General features: G+C 49.9%; 1 protein-coding gene across 2 annotated transcripts; it reads left to right on the plus strand.

Annotated features, from left to right (window-relative positions):
- Positions 1-602: 602 nt before the first annotated feature.
- On the plus strand, positions 603-15,745 carry GET1 (guided entry of tail-anchored proteins factor 1). Of its 2 annotated transcripts, none has more exons than XM_082625320.1 (5): positions 603-786; positions 10,301-10,469; positions 11,657-11,724; positions 12,944-13,058; positions 15,023-15,745. In XM_082625320.1, exons 1-5 carry the CDS (start codon positions 685-687, stop codon positions 15,094-15,096), a joined length of 528 nt encoding a protein of 175 aa, XP_082481446.1. In that variant the 5' UTR covers positions 603-684; the 3' UTR covers positions 15,097-15,745. The 2 variants fall into 2 exon arrangements, with proteins under 2 accessions (XP_082481446.1, XP_082481447.1); XM_082625321.1 differs by having other exon boundaries at positions 605-786; positions 10,304-10,469.
- The last annotated feature ends 973 nt before the right edge of the window (positions 15,746-16,718 follow it).

Below are 16,718 nucleotides of genomic sequence, written 5' to 3' on the forward strand. Positions count from 1 at the left end.
GATTCATTCTCATTGGGAATTAGTTCTCAGACTCCAACCAGGGCATAAGAGGCAGCTAATCATCTTTCGCTTTACCTACTACACATAACTGTGTTAGGATTCTTTTGCTGTAAAACCTCATCTTCCCATAAATGTAGGCTACTTTATTACAGGTTGCACGTAACCAGGACCTCAGGTATGCAGTTTTGTAAATTAGATTTATTACGATGTTTAGCTTTGAAATGTAAACACTACTTACTAAAAACTACTTACAAAACGTTTTTCTTTTTACGGTTACTTGCTACTATAATTACCGTAGCCTTCTACTTACGGATTTATTTAAAAATACATTTATTTAGGAATAAAGGTGAGTCAGTTTAAAGAAAGCATTAATTACATAATCACACAAGTGGTTTGCACATACAGCAAAAGCAGAGACACAGTGGAGGCCGAATCTAGAAAACAGGTTCCGCGGGGTGGTGGGGCGGGTGCGAGAAGTCTACGGAAGCCGGGAAGGCCAAAGGCAAGGCTGGCGTTAACCAGAGGCCGGAGCAAAAGACGGCCCCGCCTCCCCGAGTGCAGCGCAGTGCGCAGGCGCGGCGGCGCGCCCCTGCGGGGCGCTGGGCTCACTGCGCACGCGCGGCCTCCGGCTTGGTCCCAGGTGGAGCTGTTTTAGCCGAGCTGGCGCCGCCGTGAGCCTCCGAGATGAGCGCGGCCGAGGCCGACCGCTGGGCTTGGCTGCTGGTGCTCAGCTTCGTGTTTGGGTGCAACGTACTCAGGATCCTCCTCCCGTCCTTCTCCTCCTTCGTAAGTGGCTTTCTGGCCTTCCAGGGGTCGGTGGGGTCGCCGCCCCAGCGTGCTATAGACACAGGGGTCTCAAACTGGCCTCCCGACGGCCAGATTCGGCCTGCAGAGGCGTCTTGGTTGGGCCGTTCTGTGTTTTAAGATGTTTTTGAGTGAGTTGCTAGCGTCAAGTCGCAACGTTTTACCCCCATATCCGGTTTTCTGGATTCTTGGGGAGAAAAAAAAATGCCTGATAACGCTTGGCCACGTTTTCGCGTGGCAGCGGTCTGGAGTTCTCTGTGCCCTTCTGCCAGCCGCACTCATTTCCGTTATTCTCTGGTTCCTGGGGGCGTCGAGCAGCCTCAGGCTGCTGGGCTGGGGGCGTGGGGAGGGCCAGTGCCTGCAGCACGGCGTCCGGGGCTCCGGGAAGTCTCGCCTTCTCGCGTGCAGTGCAGCTGTGCAGGGTCCCTGGGGACGGGTCTCAGGATGCAGGGGCCCCCATTCTTGGGGCGGGAGGGGTTGGAGACAGTGTAGACTTAGAATCCCAGTGCTCTGTGATGTTTCCTGTACCCAGAGGAGCGACGGGCACTTGGGAGCCCTCTCTGCCGGGCGCTTTGTCCATCATGAGTAATTTCCTCGTGTCCAGTCGCCACGGTTGCTGTGACTGTCATGCCATCTTCCTGTACCTCCCAGAGGAGGTGTGTTTGACTCAGAGTCTAGTAGTTGTCCTAAGACATCCAGCTAGTGATTGCTGGGGTGGAGGTTTGATCCTTGGTGTGTGATTCTCCGAGGTCTGCCCCTCTGCCTGTTGGAGCGTGAATAGGGGGTTTGGTGGCATATTTGATGGGAGGTGCGTGTGGAGAAGGTGAGGAGCTGTTCTCCGCGGAAGGGCCCCCTCTGTAGGCCGACAGTGGGAGTGAGGGGCTGTCTGACTTAGGCCGAGACTCAAAGATGGGGTGCACACACTGTACCAGTATCCTGGGAACTCAGTTCTGCTTTTCTCTCCTGGTATAAATTGGTGGTGGTGGGGGGCGTGGTATATAAGTCTAGACAGGGTTTCTACTTCTTTTTGTTCTACCCTACTCGTACCCATTGGGTGCCTGTTTTGTATAAAACTCTATTCTAGGACCTTATCACCCAAGTTGTCCTGAGGCAATTCTCTCTTAATCCCGTCCCCCCTTGGGAATCTTTCCTGATGCTTCCTTGTCTTTAAGATGGTGTCCGAAGTACTCAGCATTGCATAAAAGACCCTTGAAGAGTAGGCCCCAGCCCACTTTTCTTATTTTTTAAAAATTGTGCTAAAATATACATAACATAAAATTTACCGTTTTAACCATTTTTAGGTATATAGTTCAGTGGCATTGAGTACATTCACATTGTTGTGCAACTGTTCATCACCCTTCGTCTCCAGAACTGCAGCTTCCTAAACTGAGACTCTGTCCCCAGTAAACATGGGGCGTTATCCGCATGCCCCTTTCCCCCAGTCCCTAGCAACCACCATTTTACTTTCCGTCTCTATGAATCTGACTATTCTAGGCACCTCATACAAGTGAAATCATATAATATTTGTCCTTTTATGTCTGGCTTATTTCACTCAGCATAATGTCCTTAGGGTTCATCCCTGTTGCAGCCTGTGTTAGGCTTTCTGTCCTTTATAAGGCTGAATAGTATTCCACTGTATGTCTATACCACATTTTGTTTGTTCATTCATCTTTTGATGGACATTTGGATTGTTTCTGCCTTTTGACCATTGTGAATAATGCTGCTAGAACATTCGTGTACAAGTGTTTATTCAAATCTCTGCTTTCAGTTCTTTTGGGTAAATACCCAGAAGTGGAATTGCTGGATCATATGGTAATTGTGTTTTTAATTTTTTTGAGAAACTGCTGTACTGTTTTCCACAGCGGCTGCATCATGTAAATTCTCACCAGCAATGCACAAGTGTTCCAGTTTCTCCACCTTCTGCAACATTTGTTATTTTTAGTTATTATTTTTCCTTTTTGGATAATAGCCATCCTAATGGATGCAAAGTGGCTTCTCTGTTTTTTTTTTTTTTTTTGCGGTACGCGGGCCTCTCACTGCTGTGGCCTCTCCCGTTGCGGAGCACAGGCTCCGGATGCGCAGGCTCAGCGGCCATGGCTCACGGGCGCAGCCGCTCCGCGGCATGTGGGATCTTCCCGGACCAGGGCATGAACCCGTGTCCCCTGCATCGGCAGGCGGACTCTCAACCACTGCGCCACCAGGGAAGCCCCTCTTTGTGGTTTTGATTTGCATTTTCCTAATGATTAGTGATGTTGAACATTTCATTTGCTTATTGGCCATCTGTATATCTTTGAAAAACGTCTGTTCAGGTCTGTGGCCCCTTTTCTAATGGGGCTTCAGGAGCTGTCCCTAGGGGAAGGGCACTCTCTGGAGGCCCACATCGAGTGTGAGTGGCTGCGTTTTTGTGGTTAAGTTAGGAGTTCTTTATATAGTCTGGATATTAGCTCCTTATCAGATATACAATTTGCAAACATCTTCTCCCATTCTGTGGGTTGCCTGCCCATCTTACTTAAAGTGTCACTTCGATTTCCTATGTACCCCATCTCATTTCCCCTTATATTGGAACCACACACAAAACTAACCTCAGTTGTTGAAAGAGGCTGTGTTGGTTTTGTATTCCTCTGTGACTTGTTCCTAGTTTCTCATAAGCTGAGGGGGAAGGAGGAGAGTGTTTGGGATATGGCAGCGGCTGTAAATAAGAACTATCATCACCGCTGGCTCCTTCACCAAGCTTTCACCAAACCTGTGCCCTGCAGCTAGCACACTCTCATAAGAAGTTATTGCTGCAGTCTACACATGCACGAGGTTTGTGCCTTATCAGGGTGGCTGTTTGTCGTTCAGGTGAATGAGCACTGGGTTTGTCCTTGGACCTGTGTCCCGTCCTTTGCTGCATCCTACAGGCTGTGTCACCTCTCTCACCTCCAGCCAGTTAGCCGCCTTAGACCCATTTTCCCTTGGTTGTAACACTGTCAGAATTGTTAGCCAGTTCAGAAGGATAACATTCTCCTAGCAGAGTACAGTTGCTGGTGTTCAAACAGGGAAGAGTAATAAAGAGATGTGGTTTGTGTTGAGGGTCCGTGAAAAGCTGTGAGGGACGCGCTGGTCCCGTGTAGGGTAAAATGCTGCTCCTTCTCGACGGTTAGAGGCCGCCCCATCACAGGCGCTGATTAGAGGATGCTCGTGGGAAAGACTCCCAGTGAGCATCAGTCTGACTGGGAACGGGCCACGCCCCTGCACCTCAGACCGTAGCCTTCCTTCCAGGGTTTCCGACGCTTCTTCCCTTCAGCCAGAGCAGGAAGGGGCGCACCGTCCCATCAGTCAGGAGAGGCCCTCGAGGAAGTCGCTCAAGTTCAAGAAGTCCTCTCCCAGCAGAGTGCTGCAAGGTCCTGGGATGGGACCTCAGTCCAAATACTGGGGTGGGGGCTGGGCGCCCGGATAAGGACGCCCAATCCTTGGCGTTGACTTGGTTAGAATTCTCCTGCGAGTTCTTTCATATTTCCTTTCCAGCTGGTTACAGGACGCGTTTGCGATCCAGCACAGCAGCCAAAGGCGGAGGCAGAGGGGACAGAGACCACCCTGCGGAGCGCCCCGCTCCGTGGCCGGAGGCGCGCTGTGCCGGCGCCCCGGGCCCCAGGACTGGCGTGGCCGAGGGCGGGGGGAGCTCCTAGTTAGCCATGTGCTCTGCGCAGGCGTGCCAGGGCCGATGCGCTGGAGGGCGGCCTGCGGGTAGCGGAGAGATGCGTGCCCTGCGCAGGCGCCCCAGGACCTACGCGCTGGAGGGCTGCCTGCGGGTCCCCGAGAGCCGCGTGCGGTGCTCAGGCGCCAGGGCCGCCTTGCTCACAGACCCCCTGCTTTGCAGACCTTGAGCATGGGTGCAGCGCAGGCTGTCCTCTGGGACTTCGTGTGTGGGGCTGGCCGCCACTTTCGTGTTTGACAACTTCAAAATCACGTTTAACTTGCTGCTCTGAAAAGTGGCCGCTTCCCTTTTCTCTCTAGGGGCCCGGGCCACGGAGGTGAGGGGTGGACACTGCAGGGCCTGCCGCTGCGGGCCTTGCTGAGACCCTCCCCGTTTCCAGGGAGCACGGTTGCCTAGTGAGTTCTTGCTGTGGACCAGCATGAGCCCCAAGTGCTGTTTGAGGAGATGACAGAGGCGGCGACGGAGGTTGAGTGCGTGAGCAAGTGCGGCCTGGCGGATGCGGACTCCCCCGTGCCGGAGACCAGGCCCCCGAGGAGTGGGCCCGACTTGGCCGGTCCTGGCTGCGGGGCATGTGGGGTTGTTCTGGGTCTTGGGCCCTTCCCGGGGTGAGGGGTCTCCCTGTGGTGTTAGGGACACGCCTGAGACGCCATTCCCAGGGATGCCTGCTGTGTTCTGGGAGGGAGGAGCCTTTGGGCTGTAAATGTCGTCGGGCACGACTTTCAGATGGGACTGGTCCAGAGAGTTGCCAGCCATTGAGTGGGGGAGTGAGGAGTTGAACACCCCAGTGCCACCGCAAGTCCTGGCATTTTGTTGGCAGAGGGAGTGTCCAACTTGGACAGGATCAGAGGGTGACTGAGGAAGACGCTGTGATCTCACACAGGCAGAGGGCCAGCGTCTGGGGACAGGAGCAGCAGAGGATTGGTTCTGCCCTTGTTTTCTCCCCAGATTCTCCCACCGGATTTTTTTTCATGATAAGCAAATTTTGTTTGTTTGTTTGTTTATTGATTGATGGCTTGCGGGATCTCAGTTCCCTGACCAGGATTTGATCCTGGGCAGCAGGCAGTGAAAGTGCCAAGCCCTAACCACTGGACCGCTGGGGAATTCCCTCACTGATCTTTAAAAACTTATTTTCTTTTCTGCTTTAGAATTATTTGTGGACCCATCTCCAGGTCTTTGAAAAACCATACCCTACACAGCTTATCAGCTTCTGTCAAGTGGGAGATTTAATACTCCTTGAGTACATAAAAACTTCAGGGGACTTCCCTGGTGGCACAGTGGTTAAGAGACTACTGAAACCTGCGCGCCTAGAGCCCGTGCTCCACAACAGGAGAAGCCACCGCAATGAGAAGCCTGCGCCCTGCAAGGAAGAATAGCCCCTGCTCGCCGCAACTAGAGAAAGTGTGCATGCAGCAACGAAGACCCAACGCAGCCCAAAAAAACGAATTAAAAACCTGATAGAAATTAAAAAAAAAAAGACTTAAGAGATATATTTTTTAAATTTATTTATTTATTTATTTATGGCTGCTTTGGGTCTTGGTTGCTGCGCGCAGGCTTTCTCTAGTTGCGGTGAGCGGGGTCTACTCTTCATTGCTGTATGCGGGCTTCTCATTGTGGTGGCTCCTTTTGTTGCGGAGCACAGGCTCTAGGCGCGCGGGCTCAGTAGTTGTGGTGCGCCGGCTCAGTAGTTGTGGCTTGCAGGCTCTTAAGTGCAGGCTCAGTAGTTGTGGCGCACAGGCTTAGTTGCTCCATGGCATGTGGGATCTTCCCAGACCAGGGCTCAAACCCGTGTCCCCTGCATTGGCAGGCGGATTCTTAACCACTGTGCCACCAGGGAAGCCCCAGGTGTTTATGTTTTAAAAATTAATATTGGGACTTCCCTGGTGGTCCAGTGGCTAGGGCTCCGTGCTCCCAGTGTAGGGGGCCCAGGTTCGATCCCTGGTTGGGGAACTGGATCCCACATGCCGCAACTAAGACCCGGCGCAGCCAAATAAATAAATATTAAAAAAAAATAATATTAAGAACATTTAAAAAATTCAAATCTCCTTAAATCTTACATTTCAATTCATAATTCTAGTATATTTTAACAGTTATTTGTAAGGAGGTCTTGGATTAATGTTGGTACCTATTTGCAAACTTAAACACTTCCAAATTTTCTTTTTTTGTACTTGTAGATGTAATATATTCATTTTTTGTTCAGGTGCTGCATTTCCTAATTTTAACCACAAATCTCTTCAGTTCCCCTCAAGTTTATTCTCCTGCCCTCACTCACTTTCCACTCCTGAGTAACCATTTCTGGCCTTTCCAGTTTTTAATTGTTTTATGTACAGTGTACCTCGGAAATATCGCGGGTTTGGTTCCAGGCTACTGCAATAAAGTGAATATCGAAGTAAAGTGAGTCTCATGCAATTTCTGGTTTCCCAGTGCATAAAAAAGTTACGTTTACACTAGAGTCTATTAAGTATGCAATAGCATAGCATTGTGTAAAAAAAAAGTGTACATGCCTTAATTAAAAAATTGTTTATTGCTAAAAAATGCTAACCATCATCTGAGCCTTTAGTGAGTTGTAGTAGTAACATCACAGATCACTAATCAGGGAATACCCTGCTGATCCAGTGGTTAGGACTCTGCCGTTTCACTGCTGAGGGCTGGGATTCGATCCCTGGTCCAGGAACTAAGATCCCGCAAGCCCCGTGGTGTGGCCTAAAAAAAAAAAAAATCACTAATCAAAGAACACCATAACAAATATAACAATAATAAAAAAGTTTGAAGTATTATGAGAACTACCAGAATGTAACACAGAGACGTGAAATGAGCAAATACTGTTGGAAAAATGGTGCCAATAAACTTGGTTGACGCAGGGTTGCTGCAAGCCTTCGATTAAAAAAATCTGTGAAGCACAGCCTGTATTCTCTATAATGCTATGTACGTAATGTGTTTTCCCCTCTATTTCTTTTTTTTTTTTAATTTATTTTTGCCTGTGTTGGGTCTTTGTTGCTGTGCGAGGGCTTCTCATGCGGTGGTTTCTCTTTTTGTGGAGCATGGTCTCTAGGCGCGTGGGCTTTGGTAGTTGTGGCTCGCGGGCTCTAGAGCGCAGGCTCAGTAGTTATGGCACATGGGCTTAGTTGCTCCGCGGCATGTGGGATCTTCCTGGACCAGGGCTTGAACCTGTGTTGCCTGCATTGGCAGGCAGATTCTTAACCACTGCGCCACCAGGGAAGTCCTCCTTCTATTTCTTTTTAAATCCTAGTTGTTTTTGTTTGTTTGTTTTGTTTTTTTGTGGTACGCGGGCCTCTCACTGTTGTGGCCTCCCCCGTTGCGGAGCACAGGTTCCGGATGCGCAGGCTCAGCGGCCATGGCTCATGGGCCCAGCTGCTCCGCGGCATGTGAGATCTTCCCGAACCGGGGCACGAACCTGTGTCCCCTGCATCGGCAGGCGGACTCTCAACCACTGTGCCACCAGGGAAGCCCTAAATCCTAGTTTTAAAAGTCAGGTTTATTGATGTGTAATTTGCATTCAGTGAAATTCACTTCTTGTACATGGGCAGTTTGATGAGTTTTGGCACACTTAATCAGGGTAACCACTGAAACAATCAAGGTAAAGAATATCTCCATCACCTCTGAAAGTCCTTTCCCCACCCTGCACCTGTTTTTTTTTAAATCAAATTAAAAAAAAATACACCTTTGATTTTTTTGGCTGTGCCTCACCGTTTCACATGGCATTCAGGAATCTTAGTTCCCGGACCAGGGATCGAACCCACGCCCCCTGCAATGGAAGCGCAGAGTCTTAACCACTGGATCGCCAGGGAAGTCCCTTTCCCTGTTTCTTGATTTACAAAGTTTAAGCAGCATCTATGAACTCCTTGCTCTTTAAGATGATTCTGTGTTTTCTGCTCTAGGACGGATCTGGCTAGAGTGTATGTCCTTTAGTTAGAGTGTTGGGTAGTGGGGACCAGACGGTTGAGTTTGAAGACCCCCCTACTCCAGGAGGCTGCGCAGTGGTAAGCACATTGTGCTGCTGCACAGGCTCCGTCTGGAGACCGAAGGGCCTCATTGCTCGGGCGCTGGAAAGGGGCCTCAGCTGGTGTCCCGTGAAGCTGTGCGGGCGTCCCTGGGAGACCCGCAGGAGGGGCGCGGCTGGCCAGCTCGAACTGAAGAGTCACCCTGCTGTGCACCAGGCAGGGGGGATAGGGGGCTAGAGGAACAGACTGATTTATTGTGCACCAGCTATGTACCAGTACAGGGAAATATATTAATATAGTTTATTAATGTATCTTTATTAATATATTTGTAAAAATGTGAAACACAAGCGTGCAAACAAAGTTATACATTCATTAGAAAGAACTGGTTTTGTTTCCTGAACCATTTGAAAGTAAGTTGTCAACCCGAGTTCCCCCTTTCCCCGGTACTTTAGTGTATAAACAGTGGCATTGCCCGCAGTACAGCTGTCACGTACAGTCCTCCTGCCCCGTTCAGGGTTTCCTCGTCCCAGTGACGTCCTTTATAGCAGAAGGACCCCAGTTAGCACCATGTATAGCACATACTTGTCATGTCTCTTCAGTCTAGAAGGAGTCTTGGTCTTTCCTTGAATTGCGAGGATGACATTTCCGAATATCGCAGGGCAGTGATTTTGCACAGTGGCCTTCTGTGGACGTCTTTGTCCAATGTTTGGCGAGGATGTCACGTAAAGAACGCTGTGTTCTCTTTGCATCTCACCAGGTACCCTGGGCGTCGATTTGGGGAGGTACACTCATCACTGCGGGTCAGTCCCTGAGGAATTCTCAGTCCCCTGCGAGGTCGCCTGTGGACCTCCCCGCGCTGGTGCGAGTGTGGTCCCCTTGCTCTCCCCTCGCTCTCCTGGGACCTTCACCTGTCCCGGTGGGTTGTTGGGCGCAACCTGGCAGCCACTGCATGTGTAGCCCGGACCGCTGGTGGTGTCCTGGCCGGTGTGTGTGTCTGTGGGGGGCGTCTGGGGATGGCGCGGGCAGGTGCCCTCACACTTGGGTCCCCTCCACTGTCCGGGCGGCCAGGAGGGCGCCTGGGCCGGCCGTGTCCCACGTGGGGCCTGGCTGTCAGCAGCTCCTCTTCACAGACATTTACGTCTGTTATTTCATCTGTGTGTGTATCTCTGGAAAACCACGACTTCACACCGGTGCCTCCAGTTCTCATCCAGTCCCACGGGATTCATTCTGGTTCTCTCCCGATGCATGGTTCTCACTCCCTTTTCTCACAGTGAGAAAACTGGCTCACAGTATCCTCAGTGGGTCTCCGTGACTTGCTCAATCCTTTGTGACTCACCCTCGGCCTCCCCTACCACCTCCTCTGGTCACGTGTGCCCCTCCTGCTGTGGGACCCCGACGCTCATGCCAGGCAGCCCCCCTGCGGGAATGCCCTCTTCACCCGCCACCGCTTCATCCCTGACCGCCGGCACCCCCCTTGCTCGGCCCACCTAATTTAGCACAGAATTCTACAGGAGTGAGGGGCGTGCACGGTCCTTGTCACCTGAATGAAGCTCTGGGGATGGAATCCGTTTTCACCCTGTCATCACAATTTTGCAGTAAAAGCGAAGGATACATACATTTGTGCTGTAGCAGTCCATGGGCATATCTGCAGAGGGAAAAACGTAATTGAATAAAGACTCACGGGGCGGGGGGGGCGAGTTTTCGTTTCTGTGGTCGGGGGCGGCAGGACCGGGACCGGGCGGCAGAGCCTGGCCGTGGGGTAAAGGGCAGCGTGCCCAGCTGCAGGAGGTGGATGGGGGAGGGGGTGGGGGAGGAGGCTGATCCCGGCTGCCACCTCCAGCAGATGTCCAGGGTGCTGCAGAAGGACGTGAAGCAGGAGTCCCAGATGCGAGCGGAGATCCAGGGCATGAAGCAGGAGCTCTCCACCGTCAGCATGATGGACGAGTTTGCCAGATACGCCAGGCTGGAGAGGAAGATCAACAAGATGACTGATAAGCTCAAAACTCACGGTACTGTTCTCACGCGTAGCGTGGGAAGCTTCGTACGAGCTGATTAATAGAGAAACCGTTATAGAAAGAGGCACGGCACATGTGCTTTGATCTTTGAGGTTCTGCTGTTGACAGAGACTTTTAAGTTGTCTAGAAGAGACCCAGTAATAATAATTGTTACTTTCTCCTTATTTGCTGGTGAACCTTTGCTTTCTAAACACAGAAGCCTGGGGACTTCCCTTGCGGTCTAGTTGTTAGGACTCGGCACTTTCACTGCTGTGGGCCCAGGTTCAATCCCTGGTCCGGGAACTAAGATCCCGCAAACCGAGAGTCATGGCCAAAAAAAAATAAAGAACAAAAAGAAAACCACGCAACCACACAGAAACCTCTAACATCTTTGATTTTCTTCATTCTCTGTAGGTTGACATTTTCAAATTCAACACTTTTCTGAGAGAAGCCTAGAAAAATCTCACGGTGGATTCCCAGGAGCTTTTGTGAATGCTCTAAAAAATGCCCAGCAGTGTCCTTATCCAAGTGTAGACTTCAGGCTGGGGATCAGGTCTTACTCAGCTTTATGTCTGCCACCGTTCCTAACCGTCTCCTCTGATGGATAGGAGGTCAGCTTGTGTGCTGAGAGAGTGCGTGGCTAGTAAAACAGGCAGAGGGGCCTGCCCAGGCCTGAGACAAACCTGATTCCCACTTACGGATTAGTGTGCTGTGTGGTCTGGGAAATCCAGGAAGAAAAAGGTAGTCCTGTTGGTAAGTGCCTCGTCAAAGAATCTCTGATTTAGATGAATAGCTTTAAGAGTTTTTAAAATTAAAGCTAATCTGTGTGTGATTCTATTTTAAATAACGGCACAGTGGGTGACTTTTAAGAAATTCTGTTTTATATTTTCTAAGTGTGTGTGTGTGTGTGTGTGTGTGTGTATGTATGTATGTGTATATATATCTTGTTTGTTTGCTTCTTGGCTGTGCCGCGCAGCTTGTGGGATCCTAGTTCCCCGACCAGGGATCGAACCCAGGCCCTCGGCAGTGAGAGCACAGAGTCCCAACCACTGGACCATCAGGGAAGTCTTTTCTAAGCATATTGAGCAGATGTTACATACGTAGTTAGAAAATAGTTTATAAGAAGAAATAACATTTCTGTGTGCTGGACTATCTTCATTTTTTTTAGGACTGATACCATTTCATCCTGTTTTTCCTTTCAGTGAAAGCCCGGACAGCTCAGTTGGCCAAGATAAAATGGGTTATAAGTGTTGCTTTCTACATATTGCAAGTAAGTGTCCTATTCTGTCACCTGGGGTCATTGAAGTTGGTAACGGACTGTCCTCCAGAACCATGTGGCCCAGAATCCGGGCCTGGGAATTCAGGCTTTTCCACTTTGAGCTGCTGTGCTGTGCGGTCCTGCTAACGTGTAACTCTGAACACTCTGTGAATTTCTATGTTAGACTAAAATGAAGCCTTTGTTTCTCTTAGTCTCTTTTAGCCTTTGTCTTTTAGAGTTGTTAAATGTTGGGATTTTTCTAGCAGATGCGCTTCTCTGGAGTTCTTTCATTTTGCCTTTGTTTCAGTGCAGTGTTGGGAGCCTGGGCGGGGTATGGAGTGAGAGAGCTTATTTAGACATTGTATTCTCTAAGGTGGTCAGTGACTGTGGCCGTTGCTTGTCACCTGGTGTGCAGACGTGTAGGTGACGTGTAGATGTCTGCTCTCAGGCAGGGAACACGTCATTCTCACCTCAGTCCAAGACCTTCGATTCCCAACTGTCTTACCTGGGGGATGTCTACTTGTTCCGTTCGCTGCTGCTTCCTCCACCCGAGGGTGTGGATGTGCCCCACGCACACTCAGTGGCAGCTTTAAATGGTCTCCGAGTTCCAGTCCTACGTGTGATCTTTCCTGGGGGACAAGATTTGCGCCCAGCCCCCCAAAGCCCAGGTGGTTTGGGTTTGTTTGAGGACAGTGATCTTGAGACGTTGTCACTTTGGTGCGAGAGAGGTTTCACTGGGAGAGAAGAGTGGAGCAAGCCTTGCTCCGCTGGCTCGAGTGGCCCGTTCAAGGCCACGAAGGGGGTGGAAGCCAGCTGCGCGAGCGCTGCTGGGAAAGGAGGAGAGGGCAGGCAGCGCTTCTCGTCCCGCCACTTAACCCCCAGAGGGCTCACCTCTGCACTTGGTGTGTGCGTGAGAGCCGCAGCTAGTTCTTCAAGGATCTGAGAGGCGTGAGATCACTTCTGTCACTGATGAGGTGTAGTTAGCGTAAGCTGGCTGCTTGGAGGAGGTGCTCAGTGAGGAGGGAACACTTAGGCTGTGGGAGACCTTGGTTACTCCATCAGCTGATTTGACAGTGTGGATATATCTGCTGGCTGTGAGGACCGGATGGGTGGGGTTTGAGGTCACCGATTTGGAGAGTTTCCTGGGTTTGTTTCCGTGTTTTCTCGTCTTCCGTGGTGGTCGGCTGTGTGCCTGGCGGGCTGTTTCCACTCACCAGCCGTGTCTCTGCAGGCTGCCCTGATGGTCACGCTCATCTGGACGTACTACTCTGTGCCCGTGGCCGTGGTGCCGAGCAGGTGGATAACTCCACTGGACCGCCTGGTCGCGTTTCCCACCGGAGTGGCAGGTACGCGGGCGCCGGCAGACGCGGCGGAGGAGCGCGGCCGGGCTGACCCGGGGGCGTGCGGCGGGAGGTTCGGCCCGCCGAGCTCAGCCTGCCTCCGCGGTGAGAGCGCTGCGTCGCCGCCTCGCACAGGGCTTGCAGCAAAGGAGCTGACGTGTAGGGAACTTACGTGTCCAGTGGCACCGAAACGTGAAGGGGCAAGGCTGCCGTTCCACCCGAGCCTCTGCCTCCGTGACCCGAGTCCAGTACCTGGGGTCCGGTCCCCCGCTTACTGAAACACCACCTCTGGTTCCCACATTCTGTGACTCCTTTTCCGTTCACACTACGCTTAGCCCCGCTGCAGCATTTCCTGCTATCGGCCATTCTTGGACTTCTGAAAGAATTTCTTTTGGGTGTTAAAATTAGTACGTGTCATCGTAGAATGAATAGAAATATAAGAAAAAACTTAAAAAAAGACTCAGTAGCTGTGGAGAACCCCTCTTAACACTGTGGTATATTTTTTCCAGTCTTTTTTTCTGCTTACTTTTGTATGGTTCAGGTTGTCTGGCACATACGGTTTTTTACCCCTCATTAGGTGAGCCTTTTCCCACATCAGTAAATTTCTTCCGAGTAGAGACGGACGTGCCGCTGGCTGTGCTGAGAGGGCAGCTCAATAAATTTCTTTCTTTTTTTTTTTTTTTCTTTGCGGTACGCGGGCCTCTCACTGTTGTGGCCTCTCCCGTTGCGGAGCACAGGCTCCGGACGCGCAGGCCCAGCGGCCATGGCTCACGGGCCCAGCCGCTCCGCGGCATGTGGGATCTTCCCGGACCGGGGCGCGAATCCGTGTCCCCTGCATCGGCAGGCGGACTCTCAACCACTGCGCCACCAGGGAAGCCCCTAAATTTCTTTATTACGGAATTTTGAATAGCTGTTCTTCATTTGAATGTGTCATAATTCACTGATTTCCCTGTTAAAGGATATTTATTTAAGTCCCCAGTTTTTGCTGCAGAGATGATGCTGCAGTACACATCCTGGTCAGCCAGTCTTCGGTTGTGATTTGTGATCACGCTGGAGGTGAAATGCTAAGTCAAAGGGATGGCCGTGTCAAAGATTTCCAATTTAGCCAGGCCCTTCCCTCCCCTCCCCCTCCCTCTTCCCGGACCCAGCCAGGAGTGTGTAGCTGGTGGCTCTCAGTGTTGCTGGGCCGAGGAGCCAGAGGCCACCCTTCCGGGCATCTTGTGGCCTCTCTTCCTGTCTCTCAGCATCAGTGGGGCAAGAAAGGTGTGGGTAAACATTCCTCCGTGCTTATAATGCTTTGGTGGGAAGGGAAAAACAGATCATCTGACAGGGTGGTCTTACAGTCTATTAATATCATAAATAATGATGCACATCTTTCTGGCAGGAAAGATAAATACAAATCATTGTTTGTTGTTTTGAGTAGTTCCTGCTTAGTAAAGACGGCAGCTCTGTGAATCAGTAGAAAGTCTGTGGGCTTTCCTGGTGGCGCAGTGGTTAAGAATCTGCCTGCCAATGCAGGGGACACAGGTTTGAGCCCTGGTCCGGGAGGATCCCACATGCCACGGAGCAGCTAAGCCCGTGCACCACAACTACTGAGCCTGCGCTCTAGAGCCTGAGAGCCACAACTACTAAAGCCCGCGTGCCACAACTACTGAAGTCCATGCGCACCTAGAGCCCGTGCTCCGCAACAAGAGAAGCCACCGCAATGAGAAGCCCGTGCGCTGCAACAAAAGAGTAGCCCCCACTCGCCGCAACTAGAGAAAGCCTGCGTGCAGCAACGAAGACCCAGAGCGGCCAAAAAAAAAAAAAAAAGTGATCAGTTTGAACCCAGGAAACACAAACTTGGTGTTAGCCCAACACTACTCAAAAAGGACTGAAGTACTCTGTTTCCTAGAAGTCAGAGGTAGCAGAGGCAGGAAATGTGGGTGGAACTCCTGGCATGCTCTCATGTTGAATTTCTTTATTTTTAGGTGGTGTTGGAATTACCTGTTGGATTTTAGTCTGTAACAAAGTTGTGGCCATTGTGCTCCACCCTTTCAGCTGAAAAAGAAGATGAGTTTGGCTACAGCACTTTCAAAAAGGAATTTTCACTTAGGAGATTACAAATCTGATTTATACTGTTTTATTGTTTTTTGTTTTGTTTATTTTTGTTTGCTTGTTTTTTTTAAAAAAAGGAAACACAAGCCACGGGTTAGTTGTTGAACACGTTTGTTCTTGGACTTCATGTTGAGATTCTTAGAAGACTCACAGTTTTGTACATTTGTCGTGAGCCACGGAGGTCAGTCTCGTGTGTACCAGCCAGCATGGCACCAGATTTGTGATAAGAAGTGTGTGACATTATGGGCTACGTGTTGTTACTTGTGATTTGCACTCTTGGCATATTTTAAAGGTCACGTTGCCAACTGGAAAGTCAGACTTTTCTAATAACTTAAGTACTTTAAAGACTTTGCGCTATTTTTAATCCAGATTAGAAAGTAATTTAATTTTAATACCACTACTAGAATTTGAAATTTTGTTTTTTAATCTCATGCAGTACTACTGGGAGAATAACACTAATTGACATTGCTTGTGCTTTTTCCTTCCTGTATTTAAAATGTCATTTGTTGGGCAAGCCTTTGAATTGTATTATTCACTTATCTGAAGCTGTTAACTTTTCATTACTGTGTTTTATAAATGTATTCATGAGCCCATAATGCATTGTTTTGTGTTTGAACTGTGTATTTTATATTTAATGTATTTCAAATGAAGGGTATTTTTAAAACATTTAATATTTATGCTCTGAAGAATGGAACAAACTTAAAAAACAAACTGGGAAGCCTGATTAAGTTAATTTCAACGGCTACATGTTTGCCCCGTCAAGTATAATTCTGCTCAGTATTTTTAAAAACACTTTTTTCTAATTACAATTTTGCAAGTGCTTGTGTGACTTCCTTCCTTACGGCCACTTACTTGCCACGACCGATCGGTGGCAGAGGGTCTGAAACGATCACTAAGTTGGGCCACAGCCCTGTAAAGCAAACTTCTAGCACGAGTGTTTAAAAGATCATTTTTGTATCCTTGCGTTCCCTGACGGCATGATAGTAAGTTCGTTATTATTTCTGGTAATCGAGCTACGTAGAGACGGAGCACTGTGCTGCTGTAGTTGATGGTCACCAGAGTGGGTTTTGGGTTCCCCTCATCACTCAGACTCACCCGGCCCCAGGCTGTTGCAGCTCTGGGAGAGGATGCAGAACTGGGAATACAGCCGTATTTACAGCAAACACCAGTGTCCAGTGGCCAGTCACCTCACAGGTACGTTTTAGCCACAGAGGATGGAGCAGCCGACCTGCTGAGGACATGACAGCAGCAGAAGGAAGCTTCGGGGTCTTGGGCCCCTTGGAGGCCACAGGCCCTACGTGATTCGTGAGCTGTGGCGTGAATGGCAGGTCACAAAGTCAACAGTCGGGTGGCCAGGTATGCGCACTGTGGACCTCCTGGGATCACTAATTGGTGAAAGTCTCCCTGACAAGACCCTTATTTATCTCCTAAGGATATGTTCTTGCAATTAATACTGCAAGACTTTTGACAGATTTCACTGAGGCTAGAGGAAAAGATTTATAATTCACAGCTGTTCACTCTTTCCACGTACATTAATAGTTTGTGAAGATGAAATAAGGGAAATTTAAA

This window comes from Mesoplodon mirus (genome assembly GCF_964341445.2).
Source record: "Mesoplodon mirus genome assembly, chromosome: 6".
In the NCBI taxonomy this organism is placed as follows: Eukaryota; Metazoa; Chordata; class Mammalia; order Artiodactyla; family Ziphiidae; genus Mesoplodon; species Mesoplodon mirus.